The 25,322-nt window shown below is 39.3% G+C and overlaps 2 protein-coding genes and 2 long non-coding RNA genes across 8 annotated transcripts; 2 read left to right on the forward strand and 2 right to left on the reverse strand.

The window, feature by feature from the left end:
• The first annotated feature begins 101 nt into the window (after nucleotides 1-101).
• LOC140618636 (uncharacterized) lies at nucleotides 102-8,621 on the forward strand. Its single transcript, XR_012018698.1, has 3 exons — nucleotides 102-642; nucleotides 3,432-3,550; nucleotides 8,125-8,621. It is a non-coding gene; the product is annotated as an uncharacterized lncRNA (long non-coding RNA).
• Nucleotides 1,025-21,695, reverse strand: DPM1 (dolichyl-phosphate mannosyltransferase subunit 1, catalytic). Of its 5 annotated transcripts, XM_072801438.1 has the most exons (10): nucleotides 21,503-21,693; nucleotides 18,214-18,313; nucleotides 12,960-12,993; nucleotides 11,332-11,408; nucleotides 11,222-11,247; nucleotides 8,828-8,923; nucleotides 5,705-5,773; nucleotides 5,477-5,575; nucleotides 3,788-3,902; nucleotides 1,025-2,901 (listed from the first exon to the last, which is right to left on the reverse strand). In XM_072801438.1, the coding sequence occupies exons 1-8, from the start codon at nucleotides 21,661-21,663 to the stop codon at nucleotides 5,551-5,553; spliced, it is 588 nt and encodes a 195-aa protein (XP_072657539.1). In that variant the 5' UTR covers nucleotides 21,664-21,693; the 3' UTR covers nucleotides 1,025-2,901; nucleotides 3,788-3,902; nucleotides 5,477-5,550. The 5 variants fall into 5 exon arrangements, with proteins under 5 accessions (XP_072657539.1, XP_072657541.1, XP_072657538.1 ...); XM_072801440.1 differs by lacking the exon at nucleotides 11,222-11,247 and having other exon boundaries at nucleotides 21,503-21,694; XM_072801437.1 differs by lacking the exon at nucleotides 5,477-5,575 and having other exon boundaries at nucleotides 21,503-21,692.
• On the reverse strand, nucleotides 18,830-21,496 carry LOC140618637 (uncharacterized). The gene is made up of 2 exons (XR_012018699.1): nucleotides 21,301-21,496; nucleotides 18,830-21,145 (listed from the first exon to the last, which is right to left on the reverse strand). It is a non-coding gene; the product is annotated as an uncharacterized lncRNA (long non-coding RNA).
• A 273-nt stretch (nucleotides 21,696-21,968) lies between the features above and the next one.
• MOCS3 (molybdenum cofactor synthesis 3) lies at nucleotides 21,969-24,533 on the forward strand. The gene has a single exon (XM_072801436.1). The coding sequence runs from the start codon at nucleotides 22,005-22,007 to the stop codon at nucleotides 23,379-23,381; it is 1,377 nt and encodes a 458-aa protein (XP_072657537.1). The 5' UTR covers nucleotides 21,969-22,004; the 3' UTR covers nucleotides 23,382-24,533.
• The last annotated feature ends 789 nt before the right edge of the window (nucleotides 24,534-25,322 follow it).

Below are 25,322 nucleotides of genomic sequence, written 5' to 3' on the forward strand. Positions count from 1 at the left end.
TGGACTACATCTGGCGGGAGGGGGCGTGTGGGCAGCCCGGCGGCTCCACGTGCTGGGAGGCCTGCGCGCTCACGGGCGGGCCGGGCCGGGCCGGGCCGGGCCGCAGCGGGAGGGGCAGGGGCACCTGGCCGCTCGAGCGCGATGCCTCCTGCCTTAAAAGAGGTGTGAGGGCCTCGTGCTTCACACACCGCCTGGAGACGGGACACGAGCCCACGGAGCCCCGGTTCCTTCCCGGCGGGTGGGTTACCTAGTGGCCAGGGGCTGACTCTCTTCCAAGTCAAAGATGGGCTCTTCTCTTTGGCCTGAAGAAAACAAATGGGAGCCTAGCGTTTGGGGGCCTCTGGACTGGTGAAGCCTGAAGAGGAGAAAAGGTGCTGCTGATGGGCCTCCAGAAGACGCTCAAAAACTACACGTCAACTGTGGTCCCAAGGACAGTCATTCTAGCGTTACCACAATGTGGATGTCACAAGACAGCACATGGACAGCTCGTGTAAATTTAGGTCAATCCCAACCAACACGTTGTCTCAACATCTTTGAACCCACCTTTTGGAGTAGACTGTATCTATGAGTATGTCATTGGCGAAACATACTGAAGAGTAAGGAACACCATCATGAAGGATTAACCAAGCCTGTTTTCCTAAGGTGTGCTCTGTAAATACACTGATCTTTGGCCGTTTCTCTAAATTTCAAGTTAAAACAGTTTCAAACAGTACTTAACATCTCAAAGATTCTGACTAAACTGAAAACAGTACAGATTGTGGTTACATATAGCTCAATGTCTAAGACTTCACTTAGCAGGTTTAAACAAGCCATTTGAACCAATACAGAATTCCATTAGTTTCTGAAATTGTGAGAAGATAAATCTTTAAAAGCCAAATCAGTATTTCAAAGGAAAACAAGAGCTGGAAAAGTTAAAAAAAAAAAGGGTGTGTGTGTGTGTGAGAGGGTGGCACAAGCATTTGATTTAGAGAAACAAAGATGAAGAATCTAATTACATGTTACAGAAGACAGGCAAAATCTACTATGAAATCAGCAAAACCATTTATCTCAAGTTTCGTTTTCCTTAGGTATAGCGTTCATACAGTGATAATACAAAGGGAAAACATCTGGATTTTATCCTTGGACTAATTTACAAAGTAAAAAGAGATGCTAGGTTCACATATAAATGTTTGAGATTTTAGTGTTTAAATCATCAGATGTCTTACAGAAATGCATCTAAATAGTCCAGATTCTTTTCTAAATAACTTCTACATGAAAAAAGTCTTCACTGCTTAAATACTTTCTTTACTATAAATTCTAGTAGTGACAGTGTTGTGACTATGGGAGTAAGATTAAAAGATTAAAAAGGCATAAGATAGCTACCTACTCTAGTGAGGTCTGAGAAGGCAATAATTTATAATGAGTTCTCTGAGGTAGTTAATCTCTGCTCCATATACTTGACAATAAAATCTTTGGGTTTAGATGAAAAAGAGGAGAATCTAAACACTCCACAGAAAAGAGTATTGTATTTCTATTACATTAGGTTAATTCTACATTAAACAGTGATGAATTTTCTAGTTATTAATGATGAGAGATGTCACTTCCCCAAGGAAGGTGGGTCCCTGGTGTGCTGGATGGCTAAACAGCTCTGTGTAAAAGGGACATAGAATAGTAGAGGCCCTTTTGGAATGTGTCCCATGGATTCAACTATGGGAGTAGGTAATGTTCAAAATGACACCAAAGGTTTTATAGTCTGATATTAATTTCTGATTATGATCTGTTAGAAATGCAATTGAAAAATCAGATTTTAAATTTCTTTAGCAGTCAAATTAAGCCAGGAAAATGTAATTAGGAATACTGTTCAATAAATATGCTTATTAAATAACTTAGAGATGTCTCTTCCTTGCAAAGGAAAGTCAACTTGCTCTTAAGCTTATTTGCTCAAAGTATGCCTTCCCACAAATTTAAAAGATACCATGTGTTCCATAAGCTATGCTACAGTTAAAAATTTTTTTTTGAAACATTTAGCTTAGAGAAGGTAGATAAACAGAATATGTGTGCTGGCTTTAATGAACAACTAACAGTGCACTCACTGGTGGAACACTTAAAGCTTAGTAAGATGTTTAAAAATACTATAGCAGCTAAGTATTGAAGTCATCAAGACTACTGATGCTGACAAAATATTGTCATCAATATTTTTTCCTACTGATAGAAGGTACTGCTGAAGATAGAAAAAAAAAAATAGCTATGCAATCAACGGATGTCAAGTTTCCAATTCACAATATGTATTTTAAATAAACTTGCTTTGACAGATGAAATTGTGACCTAAACATATTGTTTTATCTAGTTTAAGAAATTTGAGATACATTTTTAAAGAAGGGGCAGAGGTGTCTACTTCTTCATATATACAGAAACAGCCATATATATTTCATGAATATAATTAACATTCTTCTTACTTCTGGTATCTATTATAATGAGCTATGAATCCAGTTTTTTAATATACTTCAAAGTCTTTACCATGTAAGAAATTCTGCACTCACATACTCTAATGAAAGCTCAGTATTTTCTGAAAAACCCAATACATTTATTTACAAGTCTTAATAATACAGCAAAATGTAAATGAAAATTGAAAACACTGCTCATTTTTCTAATTTAATTTGACATATAAAATGGAGTTTCCTCAGAAAAAAAGATTTGTATGAAATTTACCTTACCTTATGATTTATGCTCTAAGAGTACATTTTATAAAAATCAGCAAGCAGGCTTCTTTTATGTTTAAATGAACTCAACATGATAAGTATAATGAATAACTTTCTTTTATGTAGTAGCAAAGAGAGTCAATAATCCTTTCAAGAAAGAGACTATTTCATTTCCTCCCAACTTGGATTCACCATAAACTCGATCCACAAATGATATTGGAACCTAGTAAAAAATATATATATACGTTAAGTCAGTCTTCAAAAATACCAGAAAGAAAGCACAGCATGCATACAATACAAGTAATATTTGTCTTATGATAGTAAGTCCTTCAAGTTGGTTCAGAATTACATGATTCTTACAGCAAACTGTACCTCCAAATCTTTAAACATTTCATTACCTAAAAATAAGTCATATGAACCAAATCTACACCCATATGAAAAGCAATGATCCTGAATATTAAGCTGTTGACAAAGTTTTAACCTGTATTTTGAGAAAAAATTATACTCCAAAAGTAAAATGGCCTTTCACTTAATTTTTTCAGTGGTCCATTAAATCTGCCACTATGTTTTAGTGTTAAGTTACAAATCTTAACACTTCCACAGGAGACATATGACATTCTAGTTATTTTCTTGCTATGAGTAAGGCATCAGGGTTAAAGGAGGAGAGCCTTTCCTAAGAGCTCACTAGCTAGCTGTAAATATTACTGACCACTTCCTGTCCCCATAATTCCTGTCCTCTTCATTTACTCATAGAAAATGGCAAATGGATTCATGATTTGAGTGGCTCCTGGCTATGGGAAAAAGAAAAGGAGCAAACACATTCATCCCACAATGCTGAGTGGTCAGAAGAAAGGGCAAGCAAGATGCAGAAGGTACCGGCAACTTTTAGTTCTTTAAAAGGGAATGGTGCCTTCTATTAATGTTTTAAATCTCGGTAGGTCAAATGTACTTAATTTGAAAGTGACTTTTCACCCTTTGGTGCATGGATATTCTAAACAATTAGAAGACTTCATATATTTAATAGTCATGCAAGTTAAACTTTTTACTAGAAGTCTAAACCTGTTTCTTTATGAGGAATACAACATACTATTTACCATCAGTCTGCCTACCTCGCCAATAGTATAATTCAACTGTCTTGCCCGAACAATCATCTCCATCTGGAAGACGTAGCCTTTAGAAACACATTTTTCTATCAATTTCTGTAGAACTTCTTTTCGATATAACCTGTGAGAAATTAAAATATACGTGAACACCTAGATATATACTTGTTTACAGGTATCTTGACTTTTTGAAAGTTCACTGGTTATTTATAAACCTAAAACTTTCATTAATCATTTGTATGTAGAAAAACTGTCACAGCTTATGATTATGATACATTTGTCCTGAACCGGAACAGTCATGAAATATTTAGTAAATAATTTAGAATAATTTTGAAAATGAATTTTTAGTATCTTTTAGGAAATTTTTTTTCTACCATACTACCAGAAATTGTAAAAATACAGTAAAGTGAATCATTTGAAGCAGAACCACCCACTGGTTTTAGCTTTAAATTTTAAAATTTATTTTTAAAGTTGACTGAAGAAAACCGGTTTCAAATATTGTAACAATACAGTTGATAGATGATGATTAATCAACAATATAAAGGAGATGACAAGAGCAAACCCAGTAATTAACAGGTGTTTCCTCAAAAATGTCTGAGCAGTTTCTATTTCCCAGAGATCTACTAAATAAATTAACCTGGGATAAACAAAGTCCCTTTAGGGGACTTAATAACAGGGAGCTCCTGAAGAAAGTGACTGGGTTCACCCACAGGACTTCCCAGCTGCTCTCTCTTTGTAAATCTGATGGGCTATGTTTGGCCTGCAGCCCATCTAAAGTGGGGCGGCACATCTGCCCATGACAGGTGTCTAACTGTGACCCCAAATGGTAACAGCTGTATCCTCCCAGGATTGCCTCAATCCTGCAATGCCTAGGTTCCTATCTTTTTTTTTTTTTTTTTTTAAGATTTATTTAATTTACTTATTTGGGGGTTGGGGGGCAGAGACACAGGCAGAGGGAGAAGCAGGCTCCATGCAGGGAGCACGACGCAGGACTCAATCCCAAGACTCCAGGATCACGCCCTGGGCCAAGGGCAGGCGCTAAACCACTGAGCCACCCAGGGATTCCCCTTAGGTTCCTATCTTAACCTAGTCAATTTTAACAAAGGACAAAAGAATTAACATCACTTAATGGAAAAAAGCAAATGCCAAGTAATATAAATTATCAACTAATGCATGAAGTTTGGACAGGCAACATAGTTTCAGAGATAAATTACCCTCCCCCCAACCTGGAAGGAGGCTTTGTTCCAATTAAACAAGAATTTATTTTTAAAATTAAAAACATATAGAGGAGTATCCGGGTGGCTCAGTGGTTGAGTGTCTGCCTTTGGCTCAGGTCGTGATCCCAGGGTCCTGGGATCGAGTCTCACATTAGGCTCCCCACAGGGAGCCTGCTTCTCCCTCTGCCTACATATTTGCCTTTCTGTGTCTCTCCTGAATAAATAAATAAAATCTTAAAAAACAAAAAACATTTGGAGATCAAGGTAACTGAAAACACCCAAAACATTAACATTTTAAACTCTGTGGACAGTGCTATAAATATTCATAGAAATTGCAGAAAATTGCTGGAAGAGGTGCTGTTCTTTGGAGCATATTACCAGTGATAGCAATGTTCTGAATAAGCAATGGGTAGCCACCTTGGTTCCCTGGGTTCCCCGCTAGGGGCTGAGCACCAATGTGAATGTTAACAAGCATACTAACCTAAGCCCTGTCTTTGATGCTCTTTAGAAAGTACATTTTTCCTTAAGAAGATGCTCAGTCCTCATTAGCAACTTTTAAGGAACTTCAGTGTGCCTTTTTCTGTGTGTTCCAAAACAAAAATAGGGTAGAAATGAAAAGCGTTTCTAAAAATAAGCCATTGTATATGAAGAAATTTAGGCAAGAAGTTGGAAATAATAGAAAATATAAAACCACAAGTTTTTACTGTACCTGAAGCTTCCTGTTAAATCAGATGCTCCTGGTCTGAGCAAAATCTGAGTTAAAAAATTGGCCCCGCGGCTGTTTAAATAAAACAATTAGATTTTCTTTATAAAATAATTTTCGAAACAGAGAGAAACACATCGAAGACCAAAGTGCTAAAACTGCTACACTAATTCATACATGCAACACTATTTCACAAAAATGTCAATTTTATAGAAGACAAAGTTTAGTCAGTAAAAGATCTGATACTCTCGTTTTTGAGAAAATAGGGACTTTTATCCTTTGAATGGACATTTAGAGAGCACCTATAAAACAATCATTCTTTTAAGCTTTAGGTAAGAAAGATAACAGATTTTTAATTCAACTTCCATGTTTGCCAACAGTCCTCATTTAGAATTATGAACATCTCTCAGACAGCAAAAGGGATCAGGGATTTGGAGTCTCCTTTTCAGATTCTAATAAGCACAAAAGATCATGGGTTTCAATCAGGCAACAGGTCAGTCTGCATAAAAATGGCACTTTTTTTTAAAAAAAAAGAAGGTATGTAAGTGGGAAAGGGTTTTGGTTTCTGGCACTCTCTGGAAATTGAACAAAGGTTCATTTCAGTCTACTTGGGCCACTATAACAAAATACTAGAGACTGGGTAGCTAACACAACAGATATTTCTTTCTCCCAGTCCTGAGGGCTAGGAAGTCCAAGATGAAGGTGTAGCCGACCTGGCTTCTGGTGAAAACCCTCTTCCTGGCTTACAGAGGCTGCCTTCCCCGCAATGTGCTCACAGTGGGGAGGAGGGCAACAGAAGCCAAGCTCTCTGGTCTCTTCTTGAAAGGGCAATAATCCCACTATGAGTGCCCCACGGTCACTAAATTTAATTACTTCCCAAAGACCCCACCCTCAAATACCAACACTTTGAAGGTAAAGTATTTTAACACATACATTTTAGCAGACATCCAGTCTATAACAATGACAGCATATGTACTTCAAACACAACTAAGTATCAATTTCAAGCTATTACTAATAGCTATTATTAACATTTCAAAAAGATCTGAAATACTCTTGGAAAAAGTGACTTTTGTATTACAGGTATTTTAGTGAGCTCTAATTCAGGAAAAAAAAGTTTTCTGGGGCAGACTGGAAAGAAGAGCTTCTCTCCAAAGCCTAGGTAACTACCAAGGGCCTCCCTAGGAAAGGTTATTTCTATACAGATAACATGGTTAGGGATATAGCTGAGATAATGGCTAACAAAAACATTTTCCCTTTCAAGTTGCTTCCAATAACAATAATTCTAGGATACAGCTTACCCCTCAAAAGGGTTTAGTCAAAGGAAAGTGAGCATATGTGTATATAGGTGTACGTATACATATATATTTGTACCTCTATCAAGCGAATGTATTTTTAAATTGGGGTTTTTAACATTAAAATGCAGCAAGAGTCAAACAGGCTTGGATTCAAATTCTAGTCTATACAAATGAGTTTGTGGGCAAGTGATTACATAATCTTTCTCAGGAGTATATACTCTAAGTCAGAGTAGACATTAACAACTAATGACAAACGCTACTCAATACAACTTAATAATCCAACTAAAAATTGTAAAGGGTCTCTGACTGGGACTCCCTAATTTTAAATAAGAGCTGCAATGACCAAATTCAGAGGGCCTGAGAGATCACTCACTTGTTGGTCTCAACATTGGCTGCACAACAAAATCATAGAGAGAGCCTGTGAAAAATACTGTTTTGCCCCACCCATGGAGATCCATTCACACAGTGTGTGAATGAGAATGGGACAGATCCAGTCTACAGTGTGTGCATGAGAATGGGAAAATGACAAGGAACAGTTGTGTATGACTTTCTCTCTATGTGATTCCAATATTCAGCAGGATTAAAAAGCAGTTTTATCCAACCCCTTCATTTCACTGAAGATTGAGACTCTTACAGGTCTTAAAAGACTTGCCCAAGGTTCCACAGTTAAAACAGTCAGAACTGAGATTAACAGGATCTTCAATAAGAATGAAAAGAGTAATAAAAAGCACTAATACTAGTAAGAATACATATAAAGGTATGCTGTCATATATTAAGTAGTAAGCGACATAGATCCCTTATAGGCTAAAATAGATCTCATCTTCTCAACAACTACAAAAAGGTGCTATAGGTTAAATATGGTCAGAAATTCTTTGTGGGTCTTTTGATTCTCCTTTTCCCATCCCTTCATTATGGGCTTGCCTTGGCCAAAACAATAATGCTGTTAGCCCTGGGGCCTAAGACTCAAGAGGTCTTGCTGCTGCAGCCTTGGTACTCTTAGATGCTGCCCTTAGGATGCCATGTAAAGAAGCTGGTCTAGCTTTCCAGAAGGTGCAAGAGAACTGAGATGCCCCAGACAACAACCAGCTCCAACTACTAGATATGTGAATGAGGACATTTTGAATCTTCCAGCTCAGCTGACCCTCCAGCTGAAGAAGCTGCATGGATGAGCCCAGGTGAAACCCGCAGAGCCACCAGCCAAGCCACAGACTTGAGAGAAATAATACTTGTTTTAAGTCACTAAACTTTAACATAATTTGTTATATAATAATAGAAACTGAAACTGTTTTCTGTTTCCATTTTCATTTTATGTTGAGGGAAGTAAAGCCAGAAAAGGTACAATATATTATGCTAGGTGACACAGGAATTAAATGACAGTCAGGATTTTAATCCAGGTCTAACCTCGAAGCCTCCCTACTTTATGCTGCTTAGTGAAAGTTGAAATCATAAAGTGTCTCATTCATTTATAATGATTATATACACACACACACACGTGTGCACATAAATATAAAAAGACCACTTATTTAGTCCGAAAATACAAATAGGTTCACTTAAAGCTGAAGGTCCAGTAAAATTAATTTTGTTTAATTAGTCCATTTCTAACAAAGGTTTAAAGATTTATGCTGATTTTTCCTTGGTGAAAAATATCCAAAATAAAATACTTGAATCATGGGAAAAATTGTACATAAGGAGCTATCTGGGAGTCCATATTGGAAGTTTACTATCTGATCCCAGAAATCCCAAGGGAGCATGGTAATGTAATTCAAATGCCCGTCAAAAACAAATTTCCAATAGTTACACTAAAAACTATAGAAACCGCAGCATGTGTATATACCTGATTATTTTTCTTTTCAAATCCCAGCCGTATACACCTCCATTTCCTTTGTAGCGAGTTCCAGAGACAATGTCAAAATTACCCTCCTTCTGCTTCCTGTTGAAAAAAAATAAATTAGCTGTCAATTAGAAAAAGCTATTGACCTTTCAATAGTTATTTTCTTGAGCTACACAAGAAGAACTTTTAAGATTCGCCAAGAAAAACAATGTCAAGAAAACAGATGAACTATATCACCGAGAAATCTTTCAAAGTAAGATTTTCAAACCTGTTTTCCTTTATTAATTCCTAAAACTAAAAAATAGTTGTATTTGCTGATTGCACCATGTGAAACCATCCTAAAACGTAATCCCCCTCCATTCTGTTCTTGGCCCCATTAAACAGTGCTAAAACAGCCTGGTAACTCGCCATACCTTTCCCCTTCCAGAGAAATGAAGACACATATAAACCCCAGGGATTCTGGATGTTTAACAAAACTGGAACCCCAAAAGGTACATTCTGCCCTTTGTCAGTTAACAATATACATAATGGAATCATGGATATCCTATAGGTCCACAAAGACATTCTTTCTAATAGCTGCAAAAATAGCCCAGAGAACACTGGACCCATATACTTGTATGGTTGTTTTCATGGTGGGTCTTCTCACCCCCCAACACCACAACCACAATGAATAGCGTGTGGCAACATTCTTACAAATATTTATCCTCGTGCTTATACAACCCAAAGTGGAAACAAATGTTCCAAGTATTTTGAATAGTTATCACCAGAAATTACTTTCCAAAAAGGTTGTAGCAACTCATGCTTCCTCCAGCAATAGTTGTGTGTGTCCATTTCCTGCCATTTTATCTGTGCTAGATGCGCTGCTCTTTAAGTTTGTAATTGTGATAAACTAACAGGTAATAAAATACAGCCACAGTTATCTCGCTTCGTGTTTCCCTGACAACATCCCAGGGTGTCTTCCCTCAGGTTTATTAGCCATTGGTCTTTCTTCTACATATGGCCTCTTTGTATCTTCCACACATTTTCTATTCCCCTGGTTCCATTTCCTTTTCAGGTCAAAGGGGCTCTTGGGAATTTAGATTATACAGGCAGAGAAGATGTCTCTGAGGTGACTTTATGCAGAGATCAAAGGATGAGAAGTAGCTGGCTATTAAGGAGCAGGGTAAGGGCATTTTATTTATTTATTACTTTTAAAATATTTATTTATTTGTTCATGATAGACATAGAGGCGCAGAGAGAGAGAGAGAGAGAGAGAGAGAGAGAGAGAGAGAGAGGCAGAGACAGGCAGAGGGAGAAGCAGGCTTCACGCTAGGAGCCTGACGCGGGACTCAATCCCGGGAGCCCAGGATCATGCCCTGGGCCAAAGGCAGGCGCTAAAACCTCTAAGCCACCCAGGGATCCCAGGGTAAGAGCATTTTAAGGCAAAAAAACATAGCACCCTATGTGACACAGCAATGGAAGGAGTATGCCTGAAGCAGCGAGTGGAGGGGAAGAGCACAATGATGAGCTCAGAAAGGGAGGCAAGGGCCAGATTACATAGCGGTTTAATGGGCAAGGAAAAGAATGAGTTTCTTCCCATCTGTTAATGAGATCTTGCTGAAGTAATTGAAATAGGAGAGTAACATTACCTAATTGTTTTAGTATATTTAGTTCAATATAGAACAATTTCTAAATTCTTATTCTGAGAGGTTTCAAATTGTCTTGGATTTTCTAATACAACTATATTGCTTGCAAAATACAATTTTGTAGGCTTTATTAAGGTTTACACTAAATTCTTGTTCTCACATCACTTAAAATGTCTACATAATATATAATGACAGCTGGTATGTCTACCTTGATGCGTTTATTAACGATTCAACATTTCACCATTTAGTAAGATGGCTGTTAGGACTGGGCTGTCTTTATCAAATTTAGGTGGTTTCCTTTTATTTCTATTTTCAAGGTCTTATTAGAAGTGGCAAGTACAGTTATTGAATTACCTTTTAATATCTATAGACTTAACCATACTGCTTTGTTAATGTGACAAATAAGTTATATGGATGAATTCTTAATGATGAACCATTCTGGCATTCCTGGAATAAACCCTAATTGTTCATGGTGTTTTACCCTTATGATACAGGGCTAAATTTCCCTCAATAGGGAAGTGACCTGCCATCTTTTCCTGTAGTCTGGGAGAATTTAGATTAGATAATAAAGGAATTATCTGTTGACTATCCCGAAAATATTTCATTTAGTCACATATCTCTAGTTATGAGCCTCAGATCTACATGTTGGTTTCATTTCCGACAGCAAACTTAAAATAGCATGTGCATTTTTAATTAGTAAAAGATGAAAATAAGTCCAAAATTAACATAAATGATTTGAATTATAATTCTTTCAAATATTAAAAATACCTACCTAATGAATTCAGGAATAAATTTTGGCTGAAATTTAGAAAAAATAAACATTAGATGAGTAAAGCAGGCTTAGACTATCATGAATAACTAATAAAGAAAGATACCACTTACATGATGGGAGAGATCAGCATCCATAATAATTATGTAGTTTCCTGTGGCATGTTTCATTCCGTGAATATACGCAGTTCCTAAAAATGAATCCATTAAAGAAAACTGCCAGAAATGCTTAAATATATACCTGAACAGGGAAGAAATTAAGCATCTGAAAAGCATCATTAGTTCCTTAAAGGCGATACTAAACTATAATTAAATCTTTATTTATTCTCTATTAAATACACTTCTCTGTTCCATTCTTTCATCTCCAACCTCACCTTAGTCCCAAGCACCACCTTCTGATGCTTGGATCCCCAGCTAACAAGTATTTCCCTGCTTCTGCTTTTCCCATCACTCCTGGCCGATTTCCACAAAAGCTACCCACTGAGTGTCATCTACACTGTAAGCCTAGTACACTAGAGCCCTGGCCTGGTATTTGGGGTCAAAGGCGCAGCCTGCAATTACTTAGCCACCTCCTTGCCTAAAAGTTCCCCAGGGACCTGGCAGATAAGGATAAGTGGGGATTTGGGGCTTCCCGCATTCTCTAGTTCCAAACCACCACAGTATCTTATAACAAGGCTGAACTCTTCTAATTTCTTTTGGTAAAAAGTGAGGATCACAGCTTTTTGGATTTCCACTGACTGGTCAGGAATTCTTGGTTGCTTTCATGGCAGGTCCCAGATAATTTCAATCTCAAAGAACCTCTGGGTTCAGATATTCAGAACACTAGATGATACATGAGAACTGATGGTCTTCAAGACAGCAAATGCTCAATTTTTAAGAACTGTGCTTCCAATTTTTCAGTGAAATTATACCACTTCTCAACATAAGCAACTGTAACCAACAACAGAAATCAAGGCACTGAGATATTCATCTCAGAATGACTTAGTTCATCTGAGACTTTCTATAACCCTGTTTAAAAACTAGAAAAGTTTTTAAAAATAAAGAATAACTTTTTGCAACTTATATAGAAATTTTCAAAGATTATTGGCTAAAGTGGTGTGCTGGTCCAAAACATTTGATACCTTCTCTGGCCCTTCCCTAATCTGCTCTACATTGATGGAAATACAGTTCCCAGGTGGTCTCTTCAATTGGCTCAACTGGATAGTTTTGGAAGGCAGGAGGGGATAGTTTCTAGGAGAGAGAAAAGGAAAAGTCTAAATGAGCCCCCATGCTCCTTACCCTGCCTCCCACCCAGCAATGACTGAATATCCTCCATGGCTCTAGCTCCTGTCAGGGACCCCCACTTCATCATTGTACCCCCTTCTAAACAGCCTAGGTTCCTGGGCTCCAAAAGCACCATCTCTTCCAACTGTTGCTCCATTCTTAGGATGGAAGCAACCTCTGGCTATTACTAGTGAGTAGCCTCACTGTTCCATTTGGCTTCTCAGCATTCCTTCACCTATGTAACCAGATTCTTCGTATTAAATTCCCTGTACTGAAAGACTGACAGTGGTTTCCGTTTTCCCAAGTGGACCTTGATTGATACAGGCAACTCCAGTGAAACTATTTAGATGTCATTAAGATCATTAAAAACCATCACAGGAGGTCACTGTCTTTTGGCCTTGTTCCAAATTAGGAAAATACACACTGGAAAATCTTACCAAGGCAAGGAGCAGGTATGAGGGGTAAGAGGTTCTACTTACCTAGGCCTAACTTTTTCTCCCGTGGTCTCAGAAGCTGCAAGAATAAGAAATGGCATTTTAACACAAATACTAAAACAAACAAAAAAACCCCAAGAAAACAAAACAAAAAAAAACTTTATTATAGGTGTTTATTCCTTTAAATTAAAATATAGGTGCATTTATTAGACCTTACAGCCAAGTATGCTTAACATTTTTTGCCAAAGCAAAAAAAATGTTTAGTAACAAATCAAATAGTTTAACAGCTTGGAAAAACAACATTCTTTCACTTTAATCCTGCAGGTCATATTCTGAACATTTTTTCTGGAGCTATCCACCAGAAAATAGTATATAAACAATGTTATGTCTATTACTTGATTTATCATTTTGAACAATATCTGTTGATTCTTTCCCCCAAGAAAACCAAGGATTTAACTCATTTTTTTTTTTTTTTTTTTTTTTAAGATTTACTTATTCATGAGAGAGGCAGAAGGAGAAGCAGGCTTCATGCAGGGAGCCTGATGTGGGACTCATCCTGGAACCCCGGGATCACGCCCCAAGCCAAAGGCTGACACTCAACCACTGAGCCACCCAGGCATCCCGTTAACTCATTTATCCTGTAACTTCTTGGAGTACTTGATAGCCACATTTGTTTTCTCAATTCCTGTTGTGATTTTATTTATTTATGTTGATTTCTTTTTTCTTTGGCTTAAGGTTACAAGGCAGACAATATATGGTCATTATTTAATGGTAGTCAGGTTGGTTCCAGGTATTTGCTATTACAAATATTGCTATAGGGCAGCCCGGGTGGCTCAGCGGTTTAGCACCGCCTTCAGCCCAGGGCCTGATCCTGGAGACCCGGGATTGAGTCCCACGTTGGGCTTCCTGCACGGAGCCTGCTTCTCCCTCTGCCTTTGTCTCTGCCCCTCTCTCTCTCTCTGTGTGTCTCTCATGAATAAATAAATAAATTTAAAAAAAAAAACAAATATTGCTATAATAAAGATACTTGTACATATATCCTTTTGCAGAAATTCTGTTATTTCTGTAATTGGCATGATAAAAGTGGAATCACTGGATGCAAGAGTATGCACACTTATTTCTTTGAATTCCTATTATGATTTTAAATGCTGCCATCACTGCATCAACTTATCCTGACTTTATGCTTGGAGACCTCATTCATTCTCTACTGGCCCAATGACATGACTTTAAGAATTATATGCCCAACAAGAAAACTAAAATTTTTCTTTTCTTACTGTTTGTCAATCACTTAGTCTATTATTATTATTATTATTATTATTATTATTTTGCTTCATATATAAATCTTGACTTACTTGCTTAGCTTTTTTCTTTTGTCTGGAAATTTATGAAAAAGTAGAATGCCAAGATTTTGACTCTAAGTTTCTGAGGTACGGGGCTCAAACAAACTCACTCCCGAGCCTATCTTGTCCCCTTCTGCGTATGCCAGGGTATAAGAGGGCTACCTCAGACTGCAAATCTCTAAACAAAGTATTTTCTGTTCAATTCAACCAGTTAATTTCTTTTTTTTAACTTCATGCAAACTGCTGTAGGTCTTGGGGAGGAACGCAGATAAAATACACTCCTGCTCAATTAGCTCTTATATAGAAAACTAGACATTCAGTGAACAAAATCAAAAAAGTTATGTTAGGTTTTGATTTTTTTTTTTTTAGGTTTTGATTTTGATTGATAGTTACTGACAAAATATTGACCTGGTGTCTGCCTTGAGAAAAACAAATCCATTAAAGTTTACCTTAGATTTTCTATAATACTTTTCTTAGATTTTTCCTACTGGAAAATTTTTTTCTCAAGTTTTTATAAAATATAAATCATGTTGTATATGATAGAGTATTATGGAAGAGTTAAAAGAGTGAGATAATTTAGTGATAAAAAATCTCTCAGCTACAATTAAAAATCAACAGAATGATAGAGGCAGATTGCATTTATGTTTAAAAACAAAAAACACTACATTGCCTAGTTCTACAAATGTAGACACACAAACATATATGCACAAAGGTTTGAGGCAACCCACACCAACTTGCTGACTGGGGTCTCCCCTGGAGAAGGGACTAGGAGGTGGATCACAAAAATGCTCATCAAAGGCAACTTCAGTTCTATCAGTAACTTTTTCATTTTATAACAAGAATGTAGTTTTCCATTTATTATGCAATAAAAAGTTCCCATTGTTTCACTGCTTTACTTTCCAATCGTTAATTTCATCCCCTCCCTTTTCCACCCCTTAAGGTTAATGAGGATGGCATAAAGTAGTGAAATGCACCATAAGGAGAACCATTGTGAGCTCACAGAAAGTATGCACAGACATACTTTGAAGAATGCTTACCACAACTGCTTATGAGATACTTCATGTGATGCTATAATTTGTTTAACAAAAAAATTATTTTGTATAAAATTCTTGTCATAAAAAATCTTGATGACACTTTAGAAAACCTAGGATCACACGGTATTTGAGTGGACCACACTCTCAAATTCAAAAAGTTGAAATAAAGAAGAATGAAAAGAAAAACAAATCTTCAGCTAAGAAAGGCTGTTTTTGTACATTAAGGTACTGATCTTTCTGTTAGTTAATATTTTGGTACTTAGGGATAAACAACAGAAATCAATCTTTCAATCCCACAGTTGTATTAGACATTTTAAAATTAATGAACATATATTACATTTTGTTAAAATAACAATTTGTAAAAATACTAAACTATGAAATAACATAGGTGACTTAAATTAATCTCAAGTTGGAGGCTGAAACAGATGACCTAAATCAAATGTAACAGATGCGTTCAACAAGGAAAGGCTGAAGCCTAATCTCAGACCCTCCTGCCCAGTAACCCTGGTTAAGAATACAGGATATGTACCTTCAGTTTTTCTAGGGTCCCATCTTCACTGTTAGCTGTGTAACCTTGGAAAGTGACAAACTCTCATCTCAGTTTAGGTTAAAGGGAAAAAACAACTTTGTTTTCTGAAATATTCATTTTAACCAGTTTGAAAGACTAACAAACAAAGCATCCATGCTGAATATTTTGATATTCTAAGAAATCTTCAATAATTTTTCTCCATCTCCTCTCCCAACTAAACACACACATCACCTAAAAGCAAGTAAGCACCATCCACAGCATGGCTTGATATTGTTGGGGGGAATAATTTTCTAGTTTAAATGATTCAAAGGTCAGTAATAAAATAATGAAGGAACGGGATTTCCCTGGTAATACAGGAAAATCCTAATCCTGATACAATTTTTTTCATTATTTTGAATTTTATGGGGTTGATGGGAAAAATGGAACTTTTTGAGGGCCACATTGTTTTAGAAATTAAAAAGCTCAATTTAGTAGACATACCCTAAGATCAACCAATCAATTACAACTCAAGGCTGAATGACGTTCTCTGACAAAAGTATTCAAAATACTGTCAGGTTGCTGCTCCCAGATTAAGTAACAACATATAACTCAGAGTATTCTATATAATAACAAATGTGATTTAGTGCATTGGTTCACAGTCTCTAAAGAAAAACTGGGGAACTGTTAACCAAAAATATGAACCTGTTACTACTAGAAGGCTGAAAATCTGTCAATTTTTAATCTCCTCCTGTACATCAGGAGATATTCAGACGATTGGAAGTGTGATAGATCTTTGAGTTACCCATGTGTGATATGGAAAGAATAACTAGCATAGAAGAGATTTACCACGTGTATAAGAGTCAACCTCTTTCCTTTAAACTGTTCCTACTGACCACGACCTCATCTAACTGAACAAAAATTATTTCACTGTCAGGATTAAGTAAGAATATGTGTACCCAGTGAAAGCTTTTTATAATGCTTAATTGCCTTTTCTTAAAATGCAAATATCAATAAAGGTTCTCCAAGAGATTTTTGTTTATGTCTATACTGATGGTTCTCTTTTGGGAGGAAGGGACAATTTTGCCCAAAAGGGGTCATTTGATGCTACTCAAGAGACATTTTGGTTGCCACCTTGGGGAGAAGGGCTGCTAATGGCATCTAGTGGGTAGAGTCCAGGGATGATTTAAATGTTCAATTACAGGGATGCCTGGGTGGCTCAGTGGTTAAATGTCTGCCTTCAGCTCGGGGTGTGATCCTGGGGTCCTGACTGAGTCCCACAGCAGGCTCCTCACAGGGAGCCTACTTCTCCCTCTGCCTGTGTCTCTGCCTTTCTCTCTTTCTCTCATGAATCTCTTTTGAAAAAATAATAAAAAATAAATAAATGTCCTATTACAGCCCTACCCCCCATCTAAGGCAAAGAATTAGGTCCCAAATGTCAATAGTGCCAAGATTGAAAAACTCTAGTCTGTATGTAAAATACCCAATGCCTAGAATGTGTTTTCTAATTAAATCTGAACTTAATTGAATGCTTTTGGCCCAAGAATTATCTAAAGCTGAGCTCACAAGTATATTCAAACACTTATAAATACAAACCATTATAAAAATAAACCAGTGATCAAAAACAAAATTTATAAAGCCATTATAAAATGAATTCTACATCTAAGTTACTCCAGTAGAAAAACAACATCCTTTAAAGTACTGTGGGAAAATCTAAAATTTAAGACTTAGAAAGTCAATCCACTCTGGTAAAACTGTTCTACAGATAAAAAGAAAGATGGCAAGTGCTCTGAAAAATAGAAATGCCAAATTCCACATGAAAACAATCACCCTTCCCAGCTAACAAGGTTTTATAGTTCCAAAAAAGGGAGCCAGAAAGATCAAGACATGCATTACTAATTGCAATCTAGTTCAGTAACATTCCTTATCAATTCAGTATCATGCTTTAATTTTACCCTTCAAGGAAACTTATCTGCAGAGTAAGTTATAAAAACAGCTTATTTAAAGGTTGACTTGGGGCACCTGGGTGGCTCAGCGGTTGAATGTCTGCCTTTGGCTCAGGGTGTGATCCCACAGTACCGGGCTCGAGTCCCACATCCGGCTTCCTGCATGGAGCCTGCTTCTCCCTCTGCCTATGTCTCTGCCTCTCTCTCTGTGTGTCTTTCATGAATAAATAAATAAAATCTTTAAAAACAAAAAAACAAAGGTTGACTACTTTGCTGTAAAATTACTACTGACCCAACAACCAAAGGCATATAAAACTTTAATAAGCACAATGAAAATGCATCTGAATTCCAAGTGTATAAAATGCTTTCTATTGTTCCAGTTTCCAAAAAAAATAGATTGAATTTAAGCATTGTCATTTCTCGTCTTTCCCCTAGACAAACACAAGTGATATAAAAAAAATGTTCACGACTTACAATTTTGTCTGACCCATAGATCTTCTCCAGCTGTTCAGCAACGTCCCTTGTTCCATCTGGGCTTCCATCATCTATGATTATAATTTCATAATTGATTCCACTAAAATTAAAAAAAGTGAAAGTTTGTATTGTTTGGAGACAACATTTCAAATTAAAAAATATTTTTAAATTACTAATTCTTTATTCTTACGAGCATAAGGGGAATTTGTCAGAGTAATCACTAAGGAAAACTTCAATTACCAAATGAAATAAATGTCAAGCATTTAGTATTTCACCTCCAAACTCAGCATGTTGCTGAAAAATGCTATGATGAAGTCCTGAGATATTAAAAAAATTCTCAGAAAATATACTCTTTAGTTTAAAAAATCAGAGCAATTATATATATGATAGCACAAAGTTTTACTTACAGACTTTAGAAATAGAATTGTATAACCTTAATATCAAATCTTAGTTATAAAAAATATTTCATGGATCCCTGGGTGGTGCAGCGGTTTGGCGCCTGCCTTTGGCCCAGGGCGCGATCCTGGAGACCCGGGATCGAATCCCACATCGGGCTCCGGGTGCATGGAGCCTGCTTCTCCCTCTGCCTATGTCTCTGCCTCTCTCTCTCTCTCTCTCTGTGACTATCATAAATAAATAAATAAAAATTAAAAAAAAATATTTCAAAAGTACATTTAAAAGATATCTCAGGTTGATTGAGCTGAGTGAATATTCTCTTAAACTTAATCCCAAATAGATTTAAATAACATAATGAGGAACAATTATTTCATTTCACCCATTAAAAAAAAAAAAACCCTCTTTAAAATGGTGACACAGGGATGTCTGGGTGGCTCAGCAGTCCAGCATCTGTCTTTGGCTCAGGTTGTAATCCCAGGGTCTTAGGACAGAGTCCTGCATCGGGCTCCTTGCATGGAGCCTGCTTCCCCCTCTGCCCGTGTCTCTGCCTCTCTCTGTCTTTCATGAATAAATAAATAAAATCTTAAAAAAATAAAATGGTGTCAATCTTTTACACCATTATTTCAAATAGCTGTACCCGTTATCTCACACTATTAAATACAAAAACACAGAATTACATAAGATTTCAATGTGCTTCAAAATAAACATCTCTCTCCGGGCTTTCCATTCTCTTTATGTTATAGTTTCTATTCTAAAAACAAGCCAACACAATACTTGGTTGTACATGTGATCACTATTTTTTCCCCTACCCTGTTTTAGAAGATTTTTTTTTTTATTACTTTATTGGGAAACTTATGGGGAAACTATAGGAAGCGCAGCAAAACCCCTCCAACACTGTTTCCTCTTGGTCCATACTAAGAACATGTAAGAAAACTGATCAGAAAACACATTCCACAGTTAAATGCTTTAAAAAAGTCAGCCCTAACAAACTAGGAAGAAAGCTAAACTCAAACCCAGCCTATGGGTTAAGAGTAAATACCAGGACTTCAGTTGCTCGAGGGGCTTTTGGGCAATTGCTTTACAAGCAGAAATATGTAAGATGTTGACTCTAGTTGGTATGTTGAAAGAGCCAAATTTCATAAATAAATGAAGTCATTTGTTAGCAAATTATACTTTCTCTCACTTCACGGTGCCCAGACCACCTGAGGGTAAGGTAGTTAAAGGAATTTGACTTCATCTGAAATGAAAATCGTTTCCTTCATTAAACATCTCTGATTAAGGCAAGAAATATGTGAGACTCAGAAGACACACTGAACAAGATTGACGATATGACAATTTCTCTGTGGAAAGTGCTTATAGAAACCAAAATAAAAAGATAATTAAAAAGAGGAGAAAAGGTATGAATTAAAAAAAAAAAAAAAAAAACTATGAGGAGCCAGGCACGTTGAGATAATTATGCCAATGAAATAATTATAGTAAAAACAGCAATGTTTGGAGAGTAGCATTTCCAAAAACGTTAAGTTTACTAAAGCTCGGGTTGACTGGTTGGTGGGGAAACAGGCACTCTTCCAATGACAGTCCTAAGTCGGCACAACCTTTTTTTGGAGGGGGGGGGGTGAGCAATTGTATAATAACTGTCAATTTTTTTTAAAGATTTTACTTATTTATTCATGAGACACACAGAGAAGGGTGGGGGGCAGAGACGCAGGCAGAGGGAGAAGCAGACTCCATGCGGGGAGCCCGGTGTGGGACTCCATCCCGGGTCTCCAGGATCACGCCCTGGGCGGAAGGCAGGTGCTAGACCGCTGAGCCACCCAGGGACCCCAACAACTGTCAATTTTAAGCACATCTGTTGACCCAGCAGTTCTATCCTGAAGACTTTATCCCCAGTACACTAGTAAAAGTATGGGTGTTATTTGTTGCAACATTCTTCTAATAAATAAGCCCCCACTATGTGTTGAGCCCTTATCTAAATGCTGGAAAATACCGTGTGAACAAAGCCCCTGTTTTCATTTGTAAAGCAAACGTCAACAAGGGGAAAACAAAAAAGTCCTAGAAATAATCCGCGTCCAGGGATGACCCGGTTACATTACAACACAGTCATGTGGAATATGGTCTCATTTTCAAAAGTTAATTTCCTAAGTTGGTCCGTGTTGATAATGGAAAGGCCTTCAGAGATCCATCCGTCCCACCCATGATCCCGCTGGTGCAACCCTAAAACAAGTTACTTCTCTACCGATACCAGGATTTTTCTGAAAAAAATAAAAAAATAAAAAAAATAAATAAATTAATTAAAAAAATTTTTTTTTCAAATATATCGTATAACGCTTTCAAATTCAAACTCTAAAAGGTCCAGTTTCTAACGACCGTTATCAGACGTCCACGAGTGACCAACGAAGTTGCCCAGCCCAGTAGCAGCAGCAGCAGCAGCAGCTCCCTAACCCACAGAGATCAAACCTCATGCTTACATAAGCACTCGGCACGGGGGCGGGAGTGAGCGTGCTCAGACTCCCGGCTCCTGCCGCATCCTGACCACCTAGAAGTAAAAGAGGGAGGTCAAGCTTTCAATCTCGCTGCAAACCAAAGGATGCCCAACCCGACCAAAAAAAAAAAAAAAAAAAGGAAAACAAGGGAAAGCACACGGGGGAAGGGGGAGGGGGACGGGAGTGTACAATAAACGGGGCGTCTCACAACACCCAAGGGCAGGCATGAGACCCCGACACAACCCCAGAAGCATCCGCGTCTGCTCGCCCCAAGGGTGGCCTCCTCTCCAGGGCTTCCCTCGAGAGCCGAAGGCAGGCCGCGCAGAGCCGCCTCGCGCAGCCAACCGCCGACACCCGGGCCGGCGAAGCCAGCTCATCTCACTCCTCGGGGAGGGAGGCGGGCACGCTACCTCTCGGCGAAGCTTTTCACCAGCAGCCACACGATGAGCGGTAGGTTCTCGCGCTCGTTGTAGGTAGGCAACAGCACCGAATACTTGTCCTGTCGCGGGGCGCGCCCCTCCGGCTCCCGCCGAGACCTACGAGGGCTACCGCTCGCTTCCTCGGAGGCCATCGCGGAACTGCGCGAGTCGCCGGAAGCGGAATGACGTCAACGCGGCGCGGGAAGGGGACGGGTCGGACCGTACCAAATCCGGAAAGGGGGGGGGAACGGGCTATGTGCGTGTCTAGGGGGAAGGGTTCTAGCTCTCCGAAAGCTCTCTTCGTGATTCCATTGGAAATATTCAGGAACTGCGAAACATTAATGTTGAATCTGAGCGTTTATTCGTGAGGTTCATGTCTACTTATCACTTTCCCCCCCAAACTCCGTGGCCACGCTTTAGTTTATTCCAGTCGCTAGGAGACGGCAAGCCGGAACCGGAAGTGCCTTTCAGGACGACTTCCAGGAGTGGCGCCATGGCTTCCAGGGAGGAGGTGCTCGCTCTGCAGGCAGAAGTTGCCCGGCGTGAGGAGGAGCTGAGTTCCTTGAAGCAGAGACTGGCGGCGGCTCTTTTGGCGGAGCAGGCGCCCGAGCGGCGGGTTCCGGTGTCACCCCTGCCGCCGAAGGCCGCTCTGTCTCGGGAGGAGATTTTGCGTTATAGCCGGCAGCTGGTGCTCCCGGAGCTGGGAGTGCACGGACAGCTGCGCCTGGCCGCCGCCTCGGTGCTCGTCGTGGGCTGCGGCGGGCTCGGCTGCCCGCTGGCGCAGTACCTGGCCGCGGCCGGCGTAGGCCGCCTTGGCCTTGTGGACTACGACGTAGTAGAAATGAGCAACTTGGCCCGGCAGGTGCTGCACGGCGAGGCGCTGGCCGGTCAGGCTAAGGCCTTTTCGGCCGCTGCCTCGCTGCGCCGCCTCAATTCCGCGGTAGAGTGCGTGCCCTATGCTCAAGCGCTGACGCCGGCCACGGCGCTAGACCTCGTCCGCCGCTATGACGTGGTGGCCGACTGTTCTGACAACGTGCCCACTCGCTATCTGGTCAATGACGCATGTGTGCTCGCCGGCCGGCCTCTCGTGTCCGCTAGCGCCCTGCGCTTCGAGGGCCAAATCACAGTGTACCACTACGACGGCGGGCCTTGCTATCGCTGCGTGTTCCCCCAGCCACCCCCAGCGGAGACTGTGACCAACTGCGCGGATGGCGGGGTGCTCGGTGTCGTAACTGGGGTCCTGGGCTGCCTGCAGGCGCTGGAAGTTTTGAAGATCGCAGCAGGTCTGGGTCCGTCTTACAGTCGCAGCCTGTTAATCTTTGATGCCCTCAGGGGCCAATTTCGCTGTATTCAGCTTCGGAGCCGCAGGCTTGACTGTGCAGCTTGCGGCGAGCGGCCCACTGTGACTGCCCTGCAGGACTACGAAGCCTTCTGCGGCTCCTCGGCCACCGATAAGTGCCGCTCCCTGCAGTTGCTGAGCCCAGAGGAGCGAGTTTCGGTCGCCGACTATAAGCGACTTCTGGACTCCGGCTCACCCCACCTGCTGCTGGACGTCAGACCTCAAGTGGAGGTGGACATCTGTCGTTTGCCTCATGCCCTGCACATTCCTTTGAAACACTTGGAGCGGAGGAACGCGGAGAGCCTGAAACTCTTAGGAGAAGCAATCCGGGAAGGGAAGCAGGGCGCACAGGCAGGGGCAGCTTTCCCAGTTTATGTGATTTGCAAACTGGGCAATGACTCCCAGAAGGCCGTGAAGATCCTGCAGTCTTTGACAGCAGTCCAGGAGTTAGAATCTTTAACAGTTCAGGATGTTGTGGGGGGCCTCATGGCCTGGGCTGCCAAAATCGATGGAACATTTCCTCAGTACTGAAGTGGATGGTAGAGCCTGACCTGAGCAAGATGTGGATTGATTGCCCTGTGTTACCCAAAAGATACATTTGTTCGTTTTTTTTTTTTTTTTTTTTTCCAGGAATGCGTGGAAGAGAGACTGGGATTGTCCAATAACTGAATACATGGGCTCCTTTTTATAAGGGGCTTTTTTGTTGTAATGTATTGGATGTTGTAGTTATTAATGGGTTTTAATACAGTTTCTGAGAAGTGGCTTGTGTTTTCAGCATTTGGAAGCTGTTTTGAACATGTGAATTTTATTTTTTATTTTTTTGTTTTTGTGAACATGTGAATTTTAATGTTAAGTGACAGGATTTTGTGTTTTGACAGATCATTTCTCTGTTCTGCTTTTTTTTCTCCACCTCCCCCAACAAAAAATACTTTTTTTAAAATAATATTTTGTTTATTTATCCATGAGAGAGAGGCAGAAGCAGGATTCCCATGGAGCAGGGAGCCTGATGTGGGACTCGATCCCAGGACCCCGGGATCACAACCTGAGTCAAAGGCAGACACTTAACCGATTAAGCCACCCAGGTGCCCCTCAAAAAATATGTTAAATCGTCTATTTTAATGCTTGGCAAGTTGTAGTAAACTTAGTCTTCCTGAATTGATCACAGATGATATACTTAAGGACAGTTTATTTACTAAGACACTGGGTCTTCTCTCTACTTCAAATGATAGCATATTTTCTAAAGAAATGTCTAAAAATGTAAATTAGTTTAATTATATGGGAAAGAGTCATTCTATTGAATACTTCAAATTAATATCAAAGATATTTCTAGTAAGCTTAAGGAAACCACCTTAGCATTCTGTCAGTTTCTCATAAATTGCTGGCTTAAAAAATATTTTTTTTCTTGCAGTGATTGTACTCTGTCTTACTGTGGTTTGGCTTGCTTTGGAATCTTCAAGCCTGAGCCCCAACCTCCTGCCCTCCCTTGTCCTTTCTTCCTTATCCAGTTTGTTCTTTTACTTTCTTACTGGCCAAGGATGCCAAATACGGTATTGAATTAAAGTGGAATAGTGAGCATTTTTATCTCCATGATCTCAGGTGAAAAACTTTGACTATTTGACCAATATTACTTGTTACTTTACTGTAGCTATCCTTTATCAGATTAAAGAAGTTTCCTTCTTTTTATAGTTTGGTAAGTTTTTGTTGAATTCATCAAGTCCTTTTTCTGCGTTATTTTGTCCTGGTTTTTTCACTTGGGTTAATGCAGTGATTAACATCAATAAATATTGATTCTATTTATGGTGGCAAAACACACAGCTTTCACCTTCTCATTAACTTCCAAGTGTACAATACATACTGTCAACCACATGCACATGCTGTGTAACACATCCCAGAACCCCATATCTTGCATGGCTGAAATGTTACACCACCAAACAGCTCCCCATCTCTCCCCTTCAGTTTGCCTTTTCTATTTTGATTTAATCTATTTTATACCAGTATTTCATAATAGCACAAGATATAGGTGTTTTTATGTTTATTTACTAAACAACATTTTCTTAAAATGATAGTCTGCCTAACTTCTATATACAAAATTAAAAGGAAAGATTTGGGGGGAATCCCTGGATGGCTCAGCAGTTGAACGCTTGCCTTCGGCCTGAGGCATGATCCTGGAGTCCTGGGATCGAGTCCCACGTCGGGCTCCCTGCATGGAACCTGCTCCTCCCTCTGTGTCTCTGCCTCTCTCTCTGTGTCTCTCATGAATAAATAAAATCTTAAAAAAAAAAAAAAGATTTGGTCAGTATCTGTGGTAAGTTGAAGAATACATGCCTTGTCAAAAGGGTCTCTGCTCTCCAGCTGATTGTCGCATCCAGGTCTATATTCCTGAGAAATGACAGATGTAAATGTGAAATCTTTGTGTTTTGTTTTGTTTTTGTTTTAAAGATTTTATCCATTCTTGAGAGACAGAGAGGGACA

Source organism: Canis lupus, chromosome 26 (assembly GCF_048164855.1).
Source record: "Canis lupus baileyi chromosome 26, mCanLup2.hap1, whole genome shotgun sequence".
Classification (NCBI taxonomy): domain Eukaryota; kingdom Metazoa; phylum Chordata; class Mammalia; order Carnivora; family Canidae; genus Canis; species Canis lupus.

Coding starts and splice junctions, on each gene's coding strand:
- DPM1 (XM_072801437.1), bottom strand. CDS start 21,663: ATGGCCTCCGAGGAAGCGAGCGGTAGCCCTCGTAGGTCTCGGCGGGAG. Junction 12,994..18,213: donor TCTATGGGTCAGACAAAATT/GTAAGTCGTGAA, acceptor TTATTCTTGCAG/CTTCTGAGACCACGGGAGAA. Junction 8,924..11,221: donor TTTATTCCTGAATTCATTAG/GTAGGTATTTTT, acceptor TTTTTTCAACAG/GAAGCAGAAGGAGGGTAATT.
- MOCS3 (XM_072801436.1), top strand. CDS start 22,005: ATGGCTTCCAGGGAGGAGGTGCTCGCTCTGCAGGCAGAAGTTGCCCGG.